Source organism: Bos mutus, chromosome 18 (assembly GCF_027580195.1).
Source record: "Bos mutus isolate GX-2022 chromosome 18, NWIPB_WYAK_1.1, whole genome shotgun sequence".
Classification (NCBI taxonomy): Eukaryota; Metazoa; Chordata; class Mammalia; order Artiodactyla; family Bovidae; genus Bos; species Bos mutus.
The window spans coordinates 14,491,662-14,514,896 of NC_091634.1; the positions used below are offsets into that span (position 1 = coordinate 14,491,662).

At 52.4% G+C, this 23,235-nt stretch overlaps 2 protein-coding genes across 3 annotated transcripts; one reads left to right on the forward strand and one right to left on the reverse strand.

The window, feature by feature from the left end:
- The first annotated feature begins 3,372 nt into the window (after positions 1-3,372).
- RASGRP4 (RAS guanyl releasing protein 4) lies at positions 3,373-17,051 on the forward strand. Its single transcript, XM_070387772.1, has 17 exons — positions 3,373-3,526; positions 6,265-6,449; positions 6,866-6,971; positions 7,094-7,156; positions 7,785-7,916; positions 8,003-8,156; positions 9,611-9,784; positions 10,978-11,094; positions 11,895-12,170; positions 13,902-13,982; positions 14,062-14,166; positions 14,401-14,519; positions 14,630-14,774; positions 15,884-15,920; positions 16,023-16,157; positions 16,281-16,393; positions 16,844-17,051. Exons 1-17 carry the CDS (start codon positions 3,504-3,506, stop codon positions 16,898-16,900), a joined length of 2,022 nt encoding a protein of 673 aa, XP_070243873.1. The 5' UTR covers positions 3,373-3,503; the 3' UTR covers positions 16,901-17,051.
- Positions 17,052-18,301: 1,250 nt separating this feature from the next.
- FAM98C (family with sequence similarity 98 member C) lies at positions 18,302-23,073 on the reverse strand. Of its 2 annotated transcripts, XM_005908251.3 has the most exons (8): positions 22,180-22,336; positions 21,925-22,073; positions 21,712-21,846; positions 20,975-21,180; positions 20,662-20,739; positions 20,453-20,569; positions 19,751-19,918; positions 18,302-18,633 (listed from the first exon to the last, which is right to left on the reverse strand). In XM_005908251.3, the coding sequence occupies exons 1-8, from the start codon at positions 22,242-22,244 to the stop codon at positions 18,490-18,492; spliced, it is 1,062 nt and encodes a 353-aa protein (XP_005908313.2). In that variant the 5' UTR covers positions 22,245-22,336; the 3' UTR covers positions 18,302-18,489. The 2 variants fall into 2 exon arrangements, with proteins under 2 accessions (XP_005908313.2, XP_070243882.1); XM_070387781.1 differs by lacking the exon at positions 20,453-20,569 and having other exon boundaries at positions 22,180-23,073.
- Between the last annotated feature and the right edge of the window lie 162 nt (positions 23,074-23,235).

Genomic DNA, 23,235 nt, shown 5'->3' on the forward strand with positions numbered 1-23,235 from the left:
CCTAGAGAGTTGTGTATAATAGACTGCTACATGTTACATAAATACTGATTTACTGATACAACTGTACTATATGGCACACAAGCTTGTACCACATCGTTGGATGACATAATGCATATTATATAATTAGATATTTAGGCTAATATAATTGTTAACCAATTATATGTTTATCTATTGTACACTATTTAATGCACACTTGTATATTAAGTATCTAAGATTTTCCTTAGAATTGTGTATATAACAGAAAATTATTCTATGTCATTGGGCTTTATATCATAAGATATTAATAGCATTTCTTTCTCCTGTTAGTCATCATTACGTGTCTTAGGATCCACCCATGTTGCTCTGTGGACACCTTGTCTATGCTTGTGGGAGTTTTGCAGGCCCTTCTCGTGACTGTCTGCTTCTGTTTATTCACCCTCTCATCTGGGAAGGTAACACCCAGGTTGCCCCCAGCTCTCCCCAAATAATGTTGTGGTGAACGTCCTAGTATATGTCCCTGAGTGGAACCGAGGGATGCACATCCAGGAGCTAAGTGAGGGGGTCACAGCTCCATGTACACGTTTGATTTGACCATATTGCCAAGTTGGGGCTTCCCTGGTGGCTCAGGTAGTAAAGAAGCAATGCGGAGAGACCCGGGTTCAATCCCTGGGTTGGGAAAGTCCCCTGGAGAAGGGAATGGCAACCCACTCCATTATTCTTGCCTGGAGAATCCCATGGACAGAGAAGCCTGGTGGGCTGCAGTCCATGGGGCTGAAAAGAATTGAACACGACTGAATGACTAACACTTTCACTTTCCGTGCCAAGTGGCCCTCAGGAATGGCTGTCTGCTATCAGTACAAGGAGGGTCCCGAGGTCCCCACAGTCTCAACCTCTACTTGGCATTTTTCCAAGTCCTAATTTTTGCCAGACCGATAGGATGATTCAATGTTCTTTCAATTTGCCCTTCCCTGATCCCTTACCAATAATTTCTAGCATCTGCTCAGGTGCCTGTCAGAGTTTTGGGTCTCCTCCTCACCTGCTCATCCTCTTTGCCCAGTTTTCTACCAGAGTGGCTATCTTTTTCTCTTGCTGACTTGCAGCTATTCCTTTTTTATATACATTCTGGATATTCTTCTCATTGATTTTACTTTTTTATTTTTGGCTTTGCTGGGTCTTTGTTGCAGCGTGCGGGCTTTTTCTAGCTGTGGCGCATGGGCCCTAGAGCACAGGGGCTCAGTGGTTGTAGTACACAGGTTTAGTTGCTCCGCAGAATGTGGGATCTTAGTTCCCTAACCAGGGATCAAACCGGCGCCCCCTGCATTAGAAGGTGGATTCTGAACTACCGGACCACCAGGGAAGCTCCTTTCATTGATTTTAGACATTTTAAATATAGTTATTCCTCTCTGTCATTTGATATTTGTTCCACAGTGTCCTCAATTAAAAGAAATCTTTATTTGGATGTTATTAAATGCACCCTTTTCTGCCTCATAAGTTTTTTGTGGTTTGCTTGAGAAGTCTTTTCCTTTGTGGTTGCTGGTGTTATTGCTGGTATTAACCATCCCTGAGGGCCATGGCGGGGTGACACACGTATATACCAGTGCCCAGAGCTTTCCAATCTCACTCCTTGATCCTCCTTTGAGTCCAGGAGGCCTGGAGACACTTTCTCACTATGAGCTCAGTTCAGTCAGGGCCGTTACATCACCTTGTGTGAAGCAGGTGCTGAGGAGATTGGCTGAGAGTCACAAACAGCACATCACGGAGAGCATCCTTGAGATTAAAGGAGAGAGAAGAGAAAATGCTGGAGGAGGAAAACGGAGGAGAGGGTCTGAAACCGTATCACATGGCGTGGAATGGAAAAGTTAAAGAGAATGCACTCTGTACTTGTCTAAATGTTCCAGTCTGGGAAAAAAAAAAAAAATCCATGGTGACTTCTCTCAGTGGAAAAAAGAAAGGAACAAAAATAGACTTCTAGGACCTTCCTTGGTAGTCCAATAGCTAGAACTCTGCACGCCCTATGCAGGGGCCTGGGTTTAATCCCTGGTCAGGGGACTAGACTCCATATGCCTCAACCTAGGAGCTGGTGCAGCCAAATAAATAAATATTTTTAAAAATAGACTTATATGAGAGCTTTGGTTGAATGGACTCACTTACTAAGTTTGGCAGAATCATACTGCAACTACTACTCTACTCCCGGGTATCTACACTACAGGACTACGCACTGCTTCGTTCACCAAAAGACAGGGGATAGAATGATCACAGCAACGTTATTCACAGCAGCCCCAAACTGGAAACAACTCAAATGTCCATGACAGAAAAACCAATCGATAGATCATGAACTAATCACACGATGGAAGACTATACAGCAACCAAAATAATGAGCTACAACTAAATACAATACAGAAGAATCACAAAGACACCAGGTGAAATGAAGGAAGCCAGACAAGATAGTTGATTCAGTTTATACATAGCTCAAAACCAGGCAAAACCACTTTGCTAGAAATTAGGCTGCTGGTAACACAAGGGGGCTTATGGGAAACAGAAACATGCTCTCCCTTGATTTGTGTCACATGGACGTGTTCAGTTTGTCACCGTTCAGCAACCTAAACACTTATGATTTGACTCTTTTTTGTACTTTCATTTAAAAATATGTCAACATGACACATTTAGGTAAACGAAAAAAAAGCACACATACTCAAAAGAAAAGTCTGTTTCTATGAGCATGTTTCTATGTATTTAAACAAACTCGCAGCCAACAGGTCAGATGAAAGCCAACCATGTGTCAGCCCTGCCTAAGAGGGGCAGTGGGCTAGGGTGGGGGCTCCCAGGGGGTTAGCTTCCATCTGCAACGTTTTGATAATAACAGTCTTTAAGATTGTGTGAGAATTGAATGAGTTAATATAAGCCCTTACAACAGTGTGAGGCATACAGTAGATGCTACATGAGGTTTTCTTACAATAAAAGGAATAGAGTGAAAATGTTTTCTGGGGGCACAAATGGCATTAAAACTAAGCTAGAAATAAAAGAAACAGAAGAAGAAATATACAAAATACCATGTCTTGTGACTTTCCAGTCAAACTTCTGTGCACTGTTAGACGTTAAGTATGTCCTTACAGAAATACAGACTTTTCTTTTGAGTGTGTGTACATAAATATGTCATATTAGGCACATTTTCTTTAAAAAGGGCTTTTATTGAAGCATGACAGTGACAGAACAGAGAATCACGGGTCTGGAGATCGAAAGATGGGGGAGATAGAGAGAGCCCGCCGGGTGATTGGGGGTGGGGGCCGGCAGCACCGGAAACCTCAGCCTGAAGGGATCCCCAAGTGGGGGGAGGGGGGACCTTTGGTCTCTCCCCAGCCTCTTCCTTCCCCCTGGCCTGGGGCTGGGTGGGGAGGGGCAGTTCCTCTTTCCTTCCCAAGCGCCGAGGAGGCCCCAGCTCCCAAGGGGCTAAGAAGATGGAGCTGTGGTGAGGGGGGAGGAGCTGAGCCTCACTCTTATAAGACCCCCCTTCCCCGCCAGGAAGCATGAACAGGAAAGACAGCAAGAGGTGAGAGGACCCTCCCCAAGGAGACCCGGAGCTCCGTAAGCCCCTGAGTCTCTCTCGGGCTGCAGGGGGAAGGTCGGGGAGGTTCTGACGAGGTGGGGGCACGGTGTCCAGCTACTTTCGCAGCCGCCGCAGAAGCAGGGGACGCCAGGTAGAAAGATGCTTCGGGGTGTCCAAAGAAAGCTCAGGCTGGGTCTGTTGGCTCGGGCGGCTGTCTTATCCTTGCTCTGCTGGAATTCGAGCTGCTCTGATCCCGTTCTCCCCCGCACCCTTCACGCCCCTCAATCATCCTGGCTCTCTAGGCTGGGTGTCTCTGTCCTCCCGGGGGTTTTCTTGGCTGCCCGCTGGACTGGAAACTCCAGACTCCTGCAGGGCCCTACCCTAGGGGAGGGGAGTGTGCCGAGGGGCAAGGCGGCTTCCCTGCCTAAGCAACTCCTGGCTGTCCCCCGGGGGCAGACAGTCGGAAGGTAAGGGCCTAGCAGCTGCTTATGCCCGCAGGTTCTAGAGAAGGCTTCCTATAACCTGGAGAAGCTTGCCCTCCTGTCCTCACAGGGGCAATGGTGGCTGCATCCCTAGCTTGGGCAGCTTCTCCTTCCTCCCCCGGTTTGTCTCTGATGGCAAAAGGTCCCCTCCCCTATAATATCCAGGAGTTTAGTGGTGGAGACCTAGCTGCCTCATTCTCTCGCTGTGTGACCCTAGTCACACAGACTTGCCCACTCTGTGCCTCAGTTGCTTCTTCAGAGTCATAGTCCCTCCTCAGACTGGCTCATAAGCCCTCAGTGGTACAGCCTAGACCTATGGCTCTCAAGCATGCGCACACATCAGAGCCACCGAGGTCTTCTAAAACACAGGCTTCTGGGCTCACCTCCAAGGTGTCTGATGTTGTAGATCTGAGGTGGGGGCTGAGAATTTCTATTTATGTGAAGTTCCCAGGTAATGCTGTTGGGATTGGACCTCCTTTGAAAATTCCTGATCTATAGATAGGTGTTTACCTCTCTGCCCAGTACACAGTGGGTCATAGCAGTGCCCTTGTTATGGGGGTTTCCCAATTTCTGTTCATCCCCATCCCCCTAACCTGGCTTTCAGTTTGCTCCATCACATTCTCTCTCTGCATCTCAAATCTAACTTTCCCACCCCTGGCCACTTAACAGTCTCAGCAAACTTAATCCCTTATTTAGCACTTTTGAAGAGCAGGACATTGAATGTTCATAATAAATTCCTGGGGAAGGTCCCAAGATGACTCTCATTTTTCACATGAGGAAACTGAGGTCCAGAGAAATGATGTCATTTACATAAAGTTACACAGCCAGCACAAATTTCTCCAACCCAGTTTTTTTGGGTTTTTTTTTTTTTTTTGGCCTCGAGGCAAGCAGGAGGTGAGTTTCCTAACCAGGGATTGAACTTGTGCCCCTGGCAGTGGAAGCATGGAGACAACTGCTGGTCCACCAGGGAAGTCCTTCCAACCCAGTTTTATCTGACTCCTGTGGAAGTCAAGGCTTTCTGCCTGGATTCTGCTCCCTCCTTCCTTCACCACCCCTGTCTCCCCATTACCCTCGTTCCCCAACTAGAACAGGAGCCTCAGAGAGGCGAAGGGCAGAGTGAGGGCTATTTTTAAACTTCTTGAAGCTGCCTCAGCCCGAGGGACCGCACCCAGCTCTGAAGAGCCCTGGTGAGGCCACGTTGCACCCGTATCTTCTCTCCAGGCTCCAAATCTAGAGACCCAGGCTCATAGCTGAGACTCAGTCCTGCTGAAAGGCTGGCTTGGGGGAGGGGTCTGTCATCTTAGTGGGGATCAAGAAGAGGGGGAGAAGAGAGAAATGAAATCTCAGGGGTCTGCTTCCCTCCTGAGGGCTCAGGGAAGGAGGGGTGGGTGTTGGAAGGCAAAGGGGAATTCTTTTTTCTAGTCTTTTTTTTTTCCAATTTTTAAAATTCAATAATTTTATTTATTTTTCAGCTGCTCTGGGTCTTCATTGCTTTTTTGCATTGGCTTTCTCTAGTTGCAGTGATCAGGGGGCTATTCTTCATTGGGGTGCTCGGGCTTCTCATTGTAGTGGCTTCTCTTGTTGCAAAGCACGGGCTGTAGGCACACAGGCTTCAGTAGTTGTGCATGGGCTCAGTGCATGCTTAGTTGCTCCATGGCATGTGGAATCTTCCCAGTCTAGGGATCAAATTCAAGTCCCCTGCATTGGCAGGTGGATTCTTATCCATTGAGCCAACAGGGAAGCCCTGCAAAGAGGAACTCTGAGGAGCGGCCCTGAAGGCAGAACCTTCCATGATTCCCCCTAGGGAGGACAAGAATAGTTCTGGGGGTCTTCTCTCCATGATTCTCTGGGAGGTCTGGAGTAACCCGTCTGCCAACAGGAAGTCTCTTCCATGAGGTCTTGGGACCACATAGTCAAGGGGAATTCAGGGGCAGTGGCCGGTGGAGAGTTCTTATGATTCCTGGTGGGTCCTTACTAGTCCTTGGGAGGTCTTCTCCCATGATTCCCTCGGGGGGCAATCAGGGTAGCCTTAGGGGTTTTCCCCCTGGTTCCTTTGGAGTTTACCTGTAGGAGATGGCTCCCATGATCTGGACTACTGGGGTTTTCTCCTATGGATCCAATGTAGGTCAGGACTAATGCCAGCCCCTTTCCTTTAGGAAGCTTCTCCCAGGATGCCTTGGGGCTTTGGGGACAAGAAGAATGCTAGGGGTCTGTCTAAAGGAAGGGGCTCCCATGAATCCCCAGGGGATGTTCCCACAGGAAGTCCCACCAGGAATGCCCAGTCAAGACAGGGGGGCGGGGCCGGCCCCGACAGGCCCGCCGCCACAAGACATGCCCCAGCCCCCGGGAAATCAGCAAGGTCATGGCTTCCATGGCTCTGGGCATGCTGAACGAGGGTGGCTGCAGTGAAGATGAGCTGCTGGAGAAATGCATTCAGTCCTTTGGTGAGTCTTCCCCTTCCCTGGCCAGCCTCCCCCAAGTCTGAGCTTGGGCCAAGCACCCACCTCTCTCCGGGCTCAGTTTGAGGGGTATAGAAACAGAAGCAGGAGTATGTGGAATGAATCTCAATCACTATAGTAGGAACACAAGAGATACCTGTGTTTCGTTTTCCTGACCTGCATGGATGGGGCGGCAGGTTGGCGGGCAGGGGTGGGATGGGGTTCTGACTCTTATTTCCATCTTCAGCATGACTTGCCAGGCACAATGTTGGTCCATGCACAGTCCAGATGAGGAAACTGGAGCACAAGGAGGCCAGGTTGTGTGCCCGAGCTCACACACGAGTCACTGGTAGAACTGGGGTTTGAACCAGGCTGTCCAACAGGGGCCATTCTAACCCAGAGTCCCCTTCTCCTGCCTGCAGACTCAGCTGGCAGCCTGCGCCGCGGGGACCACGTTCTCAACATGGTACTTGCCATGCACAGCTGGGTGCTGCCTTCTGCCCACTTTGCTGCCCGCCTGCTGACCTTATATCCTCCTGGGGCCATAAGCAGTGGGTAGAGGGCGGAGGACAGAGACGTGAGAACCTGTGGGGACGGGGTGAGCAGTCAGGTGTGAGATGCTGGATGACCGAGCCTTGACCGGAACTCAAGTACCAGGAGGCCACAGGGAGCACGCAGGAGCTGAGACGGCTGCAGATCTGTCACCTGGTCAGGTAGGCCTGGGCCAAGACTCTACGCCCATGATGACCCAGGATCTTCACCCTGCTGCCACCCCCCCAAAAAAAAACACTTCCCAGAGACTATGCAGTCCTACTCCCCTACATCCCACTTCTGAGAAGCCCATGGCTTCTTTCCTAAAACCTCCCAGTTCTCCTGAGAACCCTCACCTCTTAGAGACCCCTGACCAGATCCTATGGACCCTTTCCCATCTGGTACCCCAAGACCTCCAGCTCAGATTCCTGAAATTCCTAAAACCTCCCATATACTCACCTAGCTTCTAAGACTCTGCTCACCCTGTTACCCCAAAATCTCATCCCATAAGCCCCCAACCTAGTCCCTGAGACCCACCCTGACTATTTTGCTTCCTAACCACTTCCCAGAGATTGCCCAGTCTATCCTCCATAGATCCCTCAGCCTGTACTAAGAGGCCCCCAGTCCTACTCCCAGAGCTCCTCCCAGCCTGGTGCCTCTCTGAACCCTGGCCTTCCAGAGACCCCCCTGTACATATTTAGAGTCACCACCCCAAGCCCAGCACCTAGAGATCCCTCAGCCTGAGACCGCTTTCAGAGACCTGCGTCCCTCCCCCCAGCTCCATCCCACCGCCTCTAAACCACCCCACAGGTACTGGCTGGCCCAACACCCTGAGACGATGCACCAGGACCCCCAGTTAGAAGAGGTTATAGGCCGCTTCTGGGCCACTGTGGAGCAGGAGGGTAACTCAGTCCAGCAGAGCCTAGGAGACTTCTCCAGTCGGTGAGTCAGCCCCTTTCCCTCCCCACCCACACCCCAACACCTCCCACCCTGAGTCCCTCTAATACGCTGCCTCTCTTTCCCCCCAGGCTTAGCCCGGGTGGCCCAGGCCCCCCACATCCCATGAGCAGCCCAGGCCTGGGCAAGAAGCGCAAAGTGTCCTTGCTTTTCGACCATCTGGAGACTGGGGAGCTGGCAGAGCACCTCACTTACCTGGAGTTCCGGTCCTTCCAGGCTATCACAGTAAGGACCCCTCTTCTCCCAGCTAGGGATGGCTTAGGGTGGAGCAGGGCCTGGCTGGGGCCAGGAAGGACTGAGAGGACCCAAACTGTCAAACTTGGGTGCTAGCAGGTACCGGAAAATGAGTTAAGCTGGCTCAATACGGAGCCCCCAGGGTTCAAATCCCATCAGCCCCTTCCTACTTGTGTGACTTTGAATTAGTTTCTCAACCTCTATGGGACTCAGTTTTCTCATGTGTAAAAAAGGAACTCATAATATTTCATTGGCTCTTTGGGGAAATTAAATCAATATGTCCATTTAAAAATGCTCATCACAGGGGACTTCTCTGGTGGTCCAGTGGCTAAGACTCTGCTCTCAGTTCAGGGGGCTCAGGTTTGATCCTTGGTCAGGAAACTAGATCTCACATGCTGCAACTAAGAACCAGTGCAGCCAAATAAATGAATATTTTTAAAAGGCTTGTCACAGTGCCTGGCACATAGTAAGTGCTCAAAATATTTTTATTAATTGTTCATTTATTTGAGAAGCATTTAAATACACTGTGCTTTGGCCTGTTTTCTGTAAAAGGGGGGCTTAATTCCTGTCTCATAGGTACCTGGTGGCTCAAATGATAAAGAATCCACCTGCAATGCAGGAGACCTGGGTTCGATCCCTGGGTAGGGAATTTCCCCTGGTGAAGGGAACCACAATCCAGTATTCTTGCCTGTAGAATCCCATAGGCAGAGGAGCCTGGTGGGCTACAGTCCATGGAGTCGCAAAGAGTCGGACACAACTGAGTGACTAACACTCATTTTCATAGGATCAGTGCCTGAGGCAGAGTAAATGCCATACAGTTGAACCATATGAAATTGGCATAGTTTGACATATTTTACCTACTCAAATGATTATTTAAAATGCTTCAAACTATGAGTTGGACATGACTGAGCGACTTCACTTTCAAACTATATATGTATTTAGTTATTGCCATCTTGACATTATTTTGAGGGTAGGTGGGGATCTGGTTCCTTAATGTGAAAATTTCCTGACCGTACACTGCAGTGGATGTGGGTATGTAATGTTGACCCCTTGTGCAGAACAAATAGCAGTTAGTTCTGTATCCTCTTCTGTACACAAGTCAGGTATACCGTTAAGGGCAATAGACTGAGTTCCCACTGTGACTTGGGCCTGTGTGACCCAGGGCAAATTACTTAGCCTCTCTGTGCCTCAATGACCTCATCTGTAAAATGGGAATCATATAGTATTCTATTCATCAACTTGCTGTAAGGTTGTGACAAAGGGCTCAGAATAGTGCCCAGCTTTCTTTAAACGTTTCTCCTCAGATGAAAGGGGGCCATGGTGACGTCAGGGACATGTGATGGCCTGGCTAGGATATCGGAGGTCGTGACTGCTTGGGGGATGGGAGTGTGAGGGTTAGGGCCTGAGGTTTCCAGGGCCCACCCTGACGCCCACCTCTCCCCCAGCCCCAGGACCTGCGGGACTACGTTTTGCAGGGCTCTGTGCGGGGCTGCCCGACCCTGGAGGGATCTGTAGGTCTCAGCAACAGCGTGTCCCGCTGGGTGCAGGTCATGGTGCTGAGCCGTCCCGGGCCTGCACAGCGAGCACAGGTGCTGGACAAGTTCATCCAAGTGGCACAGGTGAGGCCCGCCTTCTGAACACCTGCCCCGCGGGGCTCTCGGGCTGTGACGTCACCATCTCCTGGCCCCGCCCTGCCGCATCTCGTCCCACCCTGGCCATGCCCCAGAGGCCTCAGTCCCATCGTTCTAACTCAGGACTGTGATGGCACTTCTTCTCTGGCCTTGATTTCACCACGCAAACCCGCCATGGCCCCACTCCTTGGTCCCAGAGGTGGCAGGTGACGACAGCCAAGCCCTATGCCCAAATATTCTGTCGCCAGGGCAACGGAAGAGGAGGCTCTTTCGTGCCTCCACCTTTGCGTCATCCCCTGCCCCGGTCCCTAGGCCCCAGCTGCCCCTTCAGGACAGTGACAGCATCCGGCCCCACCACTTGAGGTCTCCCTAGGCCCCGCCGTTCCCTCCTCCCCCTACCCCCTTTCTCCCCTCCCCCCTCCTCCTAGGTTCCCTCCCTTCTGGAGAAAAGGGAAGCCCTCCTTCCCCCAGCGTGGCCACGCCCCCTTGCGTACTTCCTCGCAGACCACGCCCTTCCTCTGGCGTCTTTCCTCGCCTTGCTTCCCCTCCTTGGCCCACTAGACTTAGAGGTTCTGGCCTCTACCTGCGGTCTCCTCAGTCTGAGCATCTTACTCTTCCCTGGCCCCACCTTCTCCCCCCAGCGACCTCCGCTCTTAAACTTGAAAAAGGGGAGGGTGAGGCTATTGTTCCTGGTGACTGGCTGACCCCGCACCTGCCTCTCATATCTACCTGACCCCTCCGTATCACTCTAGCCCCATTTACTTCTGCCCGGCCCCTAACTCCTGCCCAGAGCACGGGCCTTCTTGCCCCTTCTCACCTGTCTGACTCCCAGGGCAGAGACCGCCTAGTTGCCTGACACCCTAACCTCTCTCTGAATCCTTCACACCTGACACAGACCTGTTGAGTCCCCAAACTGGTCCAACTCCCCATACTCGCCTGACTCCCCCCACTTTCATCTGAGTTCACATTAGTCTATCATCTGCATGACCCCCTGATAATGCCCACATACCTGCTTGCGGCCCACTCCTGCCTGACACATCTCACCTATCTGATGCCTACACGGCAACCCCCCACGCATGCTTAAGACTTCATCTCAGCTGGGGGGATGCTGTCACTTGAACCCCCAATTTACCTGTCCTCCATGTGGTACCCGCCACTTCTGCATCACCTTCCCTCCTTAGAAGCTCCTCCAGTTGCACAATTTCAACACGCTGATGGCAGTCACCGGCGGCCTCTGTCATAGTGCCATCTCCAGACTCAAGGACTCCCACGCCCACCTGAGCCCTGACAGCACCAAGGTGAACTCCTATTGCCCTCCTCAAAGTTCCAGTGATCAATTACCCTGAACCCCCACACTTTTCCCAACCCCCTCCACCCCTTCCCAGGAGCCCTGGAGCCACCTGGAGACCTTGCTCCTCCAAATCCGACAGCCCCCCAGGCTTTGTCCTCCCTGTCACTCTTCCTCCTTCTTCACCCATGGTGCTGACCTCTCTCCTGAGTGTCTGGTCCTGAGCAGCACTGGAGGGAGACAGATGAGAGATGCTAGCAGAGAACTTGCAGTCTAGGTGGGGAGTGAAATGATGTCCCCAAGGATACCAACATTTGGGCTACCCATGGGAGAGCATGGGTTGGGGTGTCCCTTAAGAAAGTGTCTTAAGGAGAGTACGTCATCCATGAGTCAGGTGTGTGGCTGAGGTCAGGACGTGACAGGATATTAGGCTAGAGATGCCCCAGGGTGGGGGGCAGGGAGGATGCTGCTGAGTCTTTTGCAAGCCCAGCTAAGGTGTCTGGTCTTTATCTAGAGGGCACTGGGGAGTTAGGAAAGATGACAGCACCCATGATCAGAGTTGGGTTTCTCAAAAATCACTCTGGGCTGGGGAATGGGAGATAGTGGGGCCTTTCTGAGATGGGGACCCAAGAAAAAGAGCAGTCTGGATAGTGCTGAAGCCAGTGTGGGACAGGAAGGGCTTGGGGAGAGGTCCAAAATTCCACTGGGCCCCTGGGGATCCGAAGCCACACCACAGACTGCTGGGCACTCCCCTTCAGGGAGCTGGGGGAACAATACCAGCCTCCCCCATTCCATGCCCCTCCCACACAGGCCCTGCTGGAGCTGACAGAGCTCCTGGCAGCCCACAACAACTACGCCCGTTACCGCCGTACCTGGGCTGGCTGCATGGACTTCCGGCTGCCTGTCCTGGGTGTGCACCTCAAGGATCTGGTGGCCCTGAACGAGGCGCAGCCTGACAGGTTGCCTGATGGCCGTCTGCACCTGCCCAAACTCAACAGCCTCTACCTGCGGCTGCAGGAGTTGGCAGCCCTGCAGCAACAGCACCCCCCGGGCAATGCCAGTGAGGACCTTCTGCACCTGCTCACGGTGAGCTGCCCGGAGCTGCCCCAGTTGAGCTCCCAGAGACTGCGCCTGTAGGGCCCTGAGATTTAGGGTCCTGATAGATGAGGATCAGGACAGAATAGTAGAATAGCCCTGGAATGCATGGGTTTTGAAGCCAGAGCTTGTAAGTTTTGTTCTTGTTTTTTCCTGTGATCTCAGGCAAGTCACTTAACTCCTCAGCCTGTTTCCTTAACTGCAAAATGGGAATACTAATAGGATGTACTTCAGAGAGTGGTTGAAAAGAATCAATAATATAATTCATGTAAATATCACTCATACAGTTCACACAGAGTACTTAAAGTAGTATCTGGAACACAATGAGCTCTATATAAGTAATGCATTTTGAGGGACTTGCCTGATGGTTCAGTGGCTAAGACTCCAAGTTCCCAATGCAGGACGGCTCAGGTTCGATCCCTGGTCAGGGAACTAGATCCCATATGCTGCAACTAAGAGTTTGCACGCCACAACTAAAGATCCCACATGCCACAACTAAGACCTGGCACAGCCAAATAAATAAATTTTTAAAAATACGTTTTTCCCCCAATTCACCAAGGAACTCAAATATCCATTGATCTTAGCTCCAGAATTGCTTTGGGCTTTCGTTCTCCTAAACTTCAAGGTTCTGAGCTTCTCACACCAACAGATCAAAATTCCAAGCTATAACATATTCAGGAATCTAAGCAAAAAGATAATGTTATTAATCATTTTCTGTGTGCCAGACACCATGTTAAATAGTCTCCATGTTAAACAGAGCACTTCATTCCATCCTCACACGCCTACAAGGAAGGGACCCTTATTTGCCCATTTACAGACTGGGAAACTGAGGCCCACAGAGGTGAGGTCATTTGCCCCCTGTCCCACAGCAGGCCAGCTTCAGAACATGAGTGTTAACATATGTTAACCATCACACTATGTCCCAAGACTGCAAATGTGCAGTCCTGGCTATATTTTATTTTACATAGATAGGAAGATAGAGGATTTCTTTCTAAAGAGCAATAAATTGACAGAGACTGGGATTTCAAGGACCATGTAGTCAAAGACTGAAAAGTTGACTTTCAGATCCTAAGTCAGGACCACCAGGAAATTGAAGATGTGGGGCTCCTTGTTTGAAATTATTGAGAATTTCAAGAGGGTGACAGCAGGGCTTTAAATGAACCAAAGGCCCTTCTATGTGTGGGGCCTGCCTCTGAAGCTGGTCCTGCCCTCTGATGATTGGTGCCTAAGCTGCCATGCTTTGCTGGCTCTGAGGCCATCAGCCCAAATATTTATTGCGCACCGGCTGTGAGCCAGGCATTACTTTAGGCACTTAGGCTCACAGCAGTGTGCACATCAGGAAAAAAAAAATTGCTGTCTTGTGGGGCTGACTTCCTTGTGGGGGAGAGAGCCAGTGAAAAAAGTAAATAAGTAAATCGTATGGTCTTTTAGAAAATAGGTGCTATAGAGAAAATTACAGCAGAAACAGATAATGGAAAGTGATAGAGGTTTGCACTTCTAAATAGGATCAAAAAAACCAACACACAAAAAACACCTCAATGAGAAGATGGTGTTTCTGGACTAGGAGGCCGGCAGTATGGAGAGTGAATGGGGGCTCAGTGGGAGAGAGGACCATGGAGAGAGGGGTTTTGGAAAGAGGAGGAGACTGGGGGTCTGGGCAGTCCTAGCTTGCAGGGGGAGGATGGAGACAAGAATGGTCCTTAACATCCTGCCCATCCCCAGCTTTCCCTGGATCTCTTCTACACGGAGGACGAGATCTATGAGCTTTCCTACGCCCGGGAGCCCCGCTGTCCCAAGAGTCTGGTGAGACCCCAGCCCTGACCTCTGACCTCCAGCCCAAGCCTCTGCCCTGCCTAACTGTGCCCCTCTGTCCCTGCCCCAGCCACCCTCGCCCTTCAAGGCGCCCCTGGTGGTGGAGTGGGCCCCTGGTGTGACACCTAAGCCTGACACGGTCACTCTGGGTCGGCACGTGGAGCAGCTGGTGGAGGTGAGGAGGTGCCCTGAGCCGGAGGAGGGATCTAAGACTGTGGGGACCCCGGGCACTTTCATGGTGGTCCAGAGGTCACAACTCCACACTGCCAATGCAGAGGGCGTGGGTTCAACCCCTGGTCAAGGAACTAAGATTGACATGCCATGGGGTGTGGACAGAAGATTAAAAAAATAAGATAATGGTGGGGACCCTAATCTGACCTTACTCTCCCCTTCCCATGCTCCTCCCAAGTCTGTGTTCAAGAACTATGACCCTGACGGCCGCGGCACTATCTCTCAGGAGGACTTTGAGCGACTCTCAGGCAACTTCCCCTTCGCCTGCCATGGGCTTCACCCACCCCCCTGCCAGGGGTAGGTCCTCCCGACTCCTGGGTTCCCTTAAGATGAGGACATGGGGTAGCCAGGGCTCCTGGGTCTGGGAGAACAGGGCCAGGCCTGCTAAAGTGCAGTCTCTCCCCCAGGAGCGGCTCCTTCAGCCGTGAGGAGCTGACAGGATACCTGCTCCGGGCCAGTGCCATTTGCTCCAAGCTGGGCCTGGCCTTCCTGCACACCTTCCAGGAGGTCACCTTCCGCAAGCCCACCTTCTGTAACAGCTGCAGTGGCTTCGTGAGCATTCTGCCCACCATCACCCTGAGGGACCCCTCCTGGAGCACCCTAACTCTTCACAGCCTGGGCTGGGAAAGCCAACCCTTCCCTGTGGCGCTCACAATCCCCAAGCCCCAGATAATGCCCATATTCAGGAAAATCCTCCAGCCTCAAATAGTCCCCATACTTCACAGGGAAGCCTGGCGTGGTTCAGCTCCTGGGGTCACAAAGTCAGAAACAACTGAGCGACTCAACAACAAACACTTCACAGAAACCCTAAATAATGGCTGTTCCCTACACCCTGGATAATGCTGAAGTCTCGACAATGCCCAAATCCCAGTCTCCATCCTGGATAATTGCCAAACCCTGGATAATAAGGGCTTTCCAGGTGGCACAGTGGTAAAGAATCCGCCTGCCAATGCAGGAGTCACCAGAGACACAAGGTCGATCCCTGGGTTGGGAAGATCCCCTGGAGGAGGAAATGGCAACCCACTCCAGTATTCTTGCCTGGGAAATCCCACAGACAGAGAAGTCTGGCGGGCTACCGTCCATGGGGTCGAAAAGAGTCAGATACAACTGAGCATCCACGCACTGGACTGAATGGGTAGGTTATCTGCAAACTGAATCAGGCTCCCAAGTCTCTAGGCCCTGAATGATTCAAACTCTGTACAATTTCCAAAACCAGTTGGATTTGGAAGTCTGTCCTCCAATCTGTGGAACGGACAGATCTCTCACTCCCAAACCCAGACCGATTTGCAAACCTTGGATTGCTTTCCAAATTCACTTTTTTAATTCACTGAATAGACACTGAGCACCTCCAGGGCGCTAGGCGCAGTTATAGGCTGTGGGCGGGGGTGGAGGGGGACAGGCGGAAACAGAACAGACGCAACCCTTGCCCATAGAATGTATGTTTTATTAACTCTGGATTTTGTCCGATTCTCATATCATAGGTGACTCTCCAAACTTGAGACAAATCTCCAAATTCCTTGAGTCTCCCAGACTCCACATAGGCCTCTAGCCTTGGGCACTTCCAAAACCTGGATGGTTTCCTGCAGACAGCCCCTGTCCCTACCCCAATCACAGCTCTCCCTCTCCTAGCCTAGGTAACCTGTTCTGCTCTCTCTTCCCAGCTTTGGGGTGTCACCAAGCAAGGCTACCGCTGTCGGGGTGAGTGGAGCATCAGTAGAGAAAGGGGATCTAGGACCTCCAAGCTGGAAGAATGGGGGACATGGACTGGGCCTCTGGCACTAACCTCTGAATTTCCCCCAGACTGTGGGCTGTGTTGCCACAGACACTGCAGAGACCAAGTGAAGGTGGAGTGTAAGAAGAGGCCAGGGGCCAAGGGCGATGCGAGTACCCCAGAAGCCCCTGTCCCACCCACTCCAGTTCCCCAGGCCAGCTGTGGTAAGACCCAGGGTGTGGCAGTCCTGGGAAGGGGGGCCTGGTGGACGGATGGGGATTCATTCCGAGGTCATGAGGCCTTTCCCATCATACCTACGTCCCTCCCACCTGCGCCCCTGCACACAGGCTCCGAGGACAATCTCTCCTACACGCTATCCCTGGAACCTGAGACTGGGTGCCACGTTCGCCATGCTTGGACCCAGACAGAGTCCCCACACCCCTCCTGGGAACCAGAGACGGTGAGGAGGAACTGCCCCCTACCCCCAACTGGATACGGGGAGACCAGCCTGGTTGCCTGGAGGAACCCAGATAGACATGGGGAAGCAAAGGAAAAGTGAAACGAGGCAAAACTCCTCAAGTGCTTGGGCAGGAGGGTGTAGATATGGGTTAATATTTAATGTTGACAGCAATTTCAGTATGTTGGCAGGGAGGGGAAGGGGTGACCCCTAGTACAAAAGAAAAAGTGAGTTTAGGAATAAAAACAGAAAGAAAACTATAAGATGTCAAGAATAAGGCCAAATAGATCAGATACTATTAATAAATATTGGAGTAAATTCCACTCATCAAAAGGGTGACCTCTCAGAATGAGCTAAGGAAACTTTGCTTTGACACATTGGGGAGAGGCTCTCCCCGCAGTGAACCTGAACACTGTACACTCCCCACGTCACCCCATGTCTTCCTCCTTCCAGGTCCCTCTGCCAGCGAAGGCCTCACCACCCACCGAGTCCTCCAAGCTGAACTCTTAGATGTTGCCTTGGTCTCGTCTCGTCCCTACTTCATCCTCCAGAGTCAGTCTCAAGTTCTCTTCTTCCGTTTCCTTCCCATCCACACTGCCTTTGTTGAAGCTTCTGTCATCTCTTACCCCAAAAGAAAGTTATTTTCTTCTTTTGCATCAGAGTGGCTGTTAATCGTATTCCCTTCTCTTGCATGTGATATCCGTGCAGCTCTGTGTTGGATACGTTTAGACCTAGCCCAGGTGGCTCAGTGGTCAAGAATCTACCTGCCAATGCAGGAGACTCAGGTTGGATCCCTGGGTTGGGAAGATCCCCTGGATGAAGGGAATGGCAACCCACTCCAGTATTCTTGCCTGGAGAATTCCACAGACAGGAAAGCTTGGCAGGTTATAGTCCATGGGGTCACAAAGAGTTGGACATGACTGAGTGACTAAACCACATCATCATCTTGCCAAGTCCTTAAATTCCCATTTTACAGATGAAGAAACAGGCTCAGTGAGGTCAAACTGCTCACCAAAGGGGGCAGAACTCCTGAGTGTTAAGAGTCAGGACTCATACCCAGTTTGTCTGCCTCTCACATGGAAGCTACTGACCAATATACTGCACTGATGTCAGTATGGGTCAGGAGCCAGAGGGGACAGGGGGTAGAGCTCCAAACTCAGATGGGAGAGAAGGCCAGAGAAAGGGTGGAACAGGGAGGGAACCTCTGAAACCCAAGTCAGATCAAACCCCTCCTCTGCTCAGAGCCCTCCTGTGGCTCCATCTCACTCAGGGAAACCAGAATCCTCACTGCGCCCCACCCCACATGGTCTGCCCGTCACCTCTCCAGCCTCCCCTCCCGGCACTCACCCCGTCATTCATCCTGCTTCAGCTACACTGGCCCCAGTGGTCCCTGATCATGCCCCCAAACACTCCTAGCTCAGGACCTTTGCACAGGACACTCTGCCGGGAAGGGGGTCCACGTGGCTCCCTTTCTGGGGTTTAGCTCAAGTATCACCTTAGTGAGGCCTCCCCGGATCACACAAAGCTGCAATCCCCCCATAGTCCCCCGATCCTGGCCTCCTGCCTGCTTTATTTCTCTCCAAAGCCCTTTCCTCATCTGACAAACTAAACTTTCTTGTCTGCCCTCCCTCACCTGAAAGGTAGCCCCAGGAGACCAGGGAGTTTTATTATCTGTATCCCCAATGCCTAGAACAGGGCTGGCACACAGTACTTACTGACGGATGTTTGTCCAATGCCTGCCTATCTCCTGCCCCATGCCCACAGGAGCAAAGGTTGTTGCTGAAGAGAACGGGACTTGAAGGGTCAGAGCAGCAGGGGCCTGCCTGTTCAGACCCAGGGGACAGAGACCTCCAATCTCACCTCAAACCTCAGCACCCCTGCCCTGGCCCCCACAGAGACAGGTCCTAGGGCTGTAATAAATCACATTTATTTTCCAGAGAATACGGTCCTTGGTGTTGAATGGCAGATGCGGGGAGGACTTTGGAGCCTCAGGAACGGGATATGGGGCTGGGATGCCAGGTGCCAAGAGAAACCCTCAGAGTGACTCCTCAGAGATTAGCATCGCATGAAGGAACCCTCCCCGCAATCATCAGTCCCCTTTACTTCTTCTTCTTCTTCCGGCCCCAGCACTGGCGGCCTGCCTTCCGCCCACCTCCGTCCTCTCTTCTGCTCTGCCAGCTGGGCATGGGAGCCTCCAGCTCATTTGGGCGGCCCCCCCGGTCTGGAACGCTGCCCATAAGCACCTGAGAGATGATTAGACTTGAGTTTGAGAGAAGAAAAATATCTTGGACAAGGGGACCAGAGACCCAAGAGAACAGGAAGGGAAGGGCAGATTTGGGGACTTCCCTGGTAGTCCAGTAGTTAAGACTCCACACTCCCAATGAAGGGGGCACAAGTTCAACCCCTGGTCGGAGAACCAAGATCCTGCATGCTGCGTGGTACAGTGGTGGGGACTGCATGGTGGGAGAAACAGTCCTGGAGCTTTCAGTCAAGGGGCTTCAGCAGAAGAGGAATACAGGGGAGGGTGATGATAGAGGTCCACATCCCCAGCAATATGAATGAGGGCACTCCACCTTTTGTCTGTTTCATAGTTGGGCTTTGTATAACATTTCCAGCAAATCAGTGTTTTGGTTTTTTTCCCTCACTTAAAATTTTGCTTCACTTTTTGCTGTGCTAGATTTTATGCCCTAAGAATCATATGTGTGCTCAGTCGTTTCAGTCAGGTCCGATTCTGTGACCCCGTGGACTGTAGCCCGCCAGGCTCCTCTGCCCATGGAATTCTCCAGGCAAGAATACTGGAGTGGGTTGCCATGCACTCCTCCAGGAGATCTTCCTGACCCAGGAACTGAACCTGTGTCTCTTATGTCTCCTGCATTGGCAGGCAGGTTCTTTACCACTAGCGCCAGCTAGGACGCCCAGGTCATATAAGACTGTTTAAACAGAGATCTATGAGGCTAAATTTGAAACTAATCATTTGAACAGAGGGTAGTTTTGCTTTTAAAAATGGTTAAAACCCAAAACAACAGACTGCGGTGATAGGGGAGGATTTTAAGCCAAAGCAGGAGAGGTGGGCAAGGACTCAGTAAACAGATGGACTTTGTTTTGAAGGCACTGGGGAGCCATAGAAGGGTTTTGAGCTGGGGAAGGACATGGTCAGATTTTTGAGTTGGAAATTTCCTTCTAAATGCCATGTGGAGAGGGAAGGATAGAGGTGGTGAGTCCAGAGGCCAGGAACCTAAGGAGAAGGCCAGAGCAGCAGCCCAGGCTGGAGAGGACAAGCTCGTCCAGGGCAGAGGCGGCTGAAAGGCCAGTTTGAAGGCCAAGGGTGTTTAGCGCCCTTCCCCATCCCCAGGTGCTCACCTTGTTGATAGCACAGCAAGTCCCTTGGCGGGCAGTCTTGCTAGTGGCTGGGACAAGGCGAGACAGATCGGCTCGGGCAGCCAGGACGTGTGCGATGGAGATGTCTGATTCTGAGGTCAGAGCCTCTCGAATTGGGATCAGCACTGCCTTCATGGCCTCTCCTTGGGCCTACGAGGTAGTGGGAAAACATGCCCATGAGCCCTCATCAGATGGGACCTGTAATCTTGAAAGCATCTCTCTTCCCTACTCAGGCCCACATCTTTTTTTCTTTAATATTTCATTACGATTTTGTTTATCAAAGTACAGTTGACTTACAATGTTGTGTGCTTCCCACATCTTTTATGTATGTTTTTTTTGGAAGGAGGCATGCCACGCAGCATGCAGCACGAGGGATTCTAGCTCCCCAACCAGGGATTAAACCCCTGCCCTCTGCAAGGGAAGTGTAGAGTCTTAACCACTGGGCTGCCAGGGAGGGCCCTCACATCTTTTAATAAGGAGTATTGCTCTAAATACTCTTCCTGCTCAGACCAGGAAATCCTAGAATGCCCTGGGGGCCCAGAGATTCCACATCCCCAACCTCACAGGATTCTAAAATGACCTAGGTCTCAGAATCAGCAAGAGGGTCGTATTCCTGGCCCTCCCTTCCTCCCCGCTGCAGCCGCAGCTCCCACAACTGCTCCCGCCTAGGTCTTCTGCCCACACCTCAGCCCGATCACTCCAGTGGAAAGCAGATGTGGTGAGGTCAAGGCGCTTAAGGAGGAGGGAGCGGCGGCAGCCGTACTGATCCCGCAGGCTTTGGGACAGAGACGCCAACGCTTCCTGGGGGAAAAGGTCTCAGTCACGCCAGGGGTCGCCCTCATTCCCATCTCTGGATGAGAACCCTGTTCACTTACAGCCATACACAACCTTACCCATCTGGGTGCGTCCAGTGGGTGGTTGAGGAGGGGCTGCAGGGACTCTGGGGGCAGGGAAGGCAGCAGCGCGGAGATCTGATGGGAGAAGGAGGAAGCTAGAGTTAACTTCGCTGAAATCGGATAGACTCCTCCGTGAACCCCAGTTCCCTATGACCCTGAGGACCCCGGCCATAGAACCAAGAATGGCAGTCACAATTCTGCTGATGAAGACATCGGAGGCGGTGGCACTCCTCCTGGAGCCTCTTGGAGAGGGGGCTCTCCCCCTACGAGGAAGGTGGGGTGGCCCTGGTGTGGAGGGGATTCTGGCTACCTTGGCATGCAAGTCCTGAAGCAGCTGACAGGCTGGGGTCCCCCGCGTGGGTCTGGGCAGCCCCAGGGCTTGGAGAGTAAGGATCAGTTCCTGGACCATGCCAGATCCCTCCTCTGCCTCCTCCCCACAGGATGGCTCGGGGTTGGGATCCAGACGGGAGCGCAGGCGGAGGAGGCGGGCGGCCTGGACCTCGGAGCAGAGAAAGCCTAAAAGTAGGGAAAAGGAGCAGTACAATCAAGGAGGGCCGCCACCCCCGCTACCGGGGTCGAAAAGTTCAAGCGGCTTCGAAACTTACGCCTCCTAGTTCCACCCACCTAGAGCCCTGACTCCACCACCAGGATAAGCTCCACCCACTTCGAGACCTAGCTCTTTCTGCAGAATTCAATGGAGTCGCACAGAGTCGGACACGACTGAAAGCGACTTAGCAGCAGCAGCAGCTGCAGAATTCAAACCCTGCTCACTTCGGAACCACCCTGTCTGACTCCGTGTTACTCGATCTACCTGAGCTTCAAGAACCTCCATCAGAATCCTAACCCCGCCCACCTCAGAGCCCTTAGCCCGCCCCAGAGTTCTACTCCACCCGCCTCCCGCCCGGCTCGAACGCCTCAAAGTTATGACCACGCCCCCCGGAGGCGGGGGGAATCCTGGCTCCACCTCAACGTACGGAGCCCGCTCCCCTCGAGACTGTGGCCTCGCCCACTTCCGCCTCCCGGCCGGCCCCCCGCCCCCCAGCTCACGCAGCAGGCGCAGGCGCGCGTCGGGCTCCCGCAGTGAGGCCGCGCAGTCCCCGCCGCAGAGCTCGCGGTCCGGACAGTGCAACTCCCGCAACAGGCCGGCCAACTGCCGCAGGAATTCCTCCTCAGCGCCGGGACCTATTGGAGGTGGGAGATGGTCAGGGCGTGGCGGCGGCACCCAAGGCTCCAAACCTCCCGACCTCCCTCCATGCGTACCGTCGCCGGCGCTCAACGCCTCCGTGCCCTCCTCTCGCTCCCGCTCCAGAGCACCCAGAGTCGCCAGCTCCGCCGCCAGCCGCGCGCACAGCGCCCTGAAGTCTGGGCACGAGGTGCCCGGCGACGCTGCCCCCGGGCAACCCTCATACCTGCGGCGCGGTCGAGAGAGCGGGAGCGGGTGGGAGAGGTTAATAGGAATTTCTGAGGGAAGACCTGCCCCTTCCTGCACCCCCAGCCACACCCGGCTTCTCTTACCCCAGGGCCAGCAGGTCCTGGGCCACTGCGGCCCACTCCTGCTCCTCGGCCTCCGCCCCCTCCATGAGAGTGTCGCCTCTTCTTCAGGCGCGCGCCCCCTGCCGGTCGGTGGGAGGCTCCGCCCCAGGAGCGGCGTGCGCGCGGCCCCTTTAACTGACCAATCAGCCTCTTCTCGCTAAGGGCCTTCGTCATTCCAATTGGTGTAGAAGGAGGTAGAATCCTCCCTCAAGTTCGCCGCCTTAGCCGAATACTAGAGCGCGTCCTTTCGGGTAACCAGTCAGGGTGCTGGAAAACCCACCTGGCTTTGTAAAAATCCAGAGCAGGCGTTTTGGATCCCGGCTGTCGCGACAGACCAGCGGTGTCGCTCGTGCTGCGACATAGAAGCAGCTTTTCCTCCAACTCCCCCAAATGCCCTCTGCTCTTAAAGCATCCCATACCAAATATTGTTCTCCCAACTCCACTCTAAGTCCAGAAACCCGTTTCCTCCTTTCCTATTTAGAGCTGGAATTCTGTCAGGGACCAGGAATCCCAGTTACGCACACACACAGCCGAGTTAGTCTTCATCGATCACAGTGCGCCCGTTGCACCTTCACCCCTCTGCCTCCCTAAGCCTTTCAGAGAGGGAGCAAGGGCAATATACCATGGTGATTAAGAGACTGCACTCTACCAGTGCAATTTGGTCCACAGGCAAAGGTTAGGTATTTGATTCCACCATTCACCATCGTTGTGTTCCTGCTAAGTTGCTTGACATCTGTGTAATAAGTGTAATAACGCTTATCTCTTACAGTTGTTTGTGAGGATTAGTCCTGTATGTAAGTGCTTAACAAACATCTAAGGGGTACTCAATTAAAAATGACTAACAGAGAGACTTCCCTGGCTGTCCAGTGGTTAAGCCTCCACCCTTCTACTGGAGGGAACACTTGTCTAATCTCTAATTTGGAAACTAAGATATCGTATGCCACCTAGTGCATTTCATATGTGGTACTAGGCTAGGTATTTTATCTCCATTTTATGGAAGAGAAAACTGAGGTGCAGAAAGGATGAATCACAGAGTGA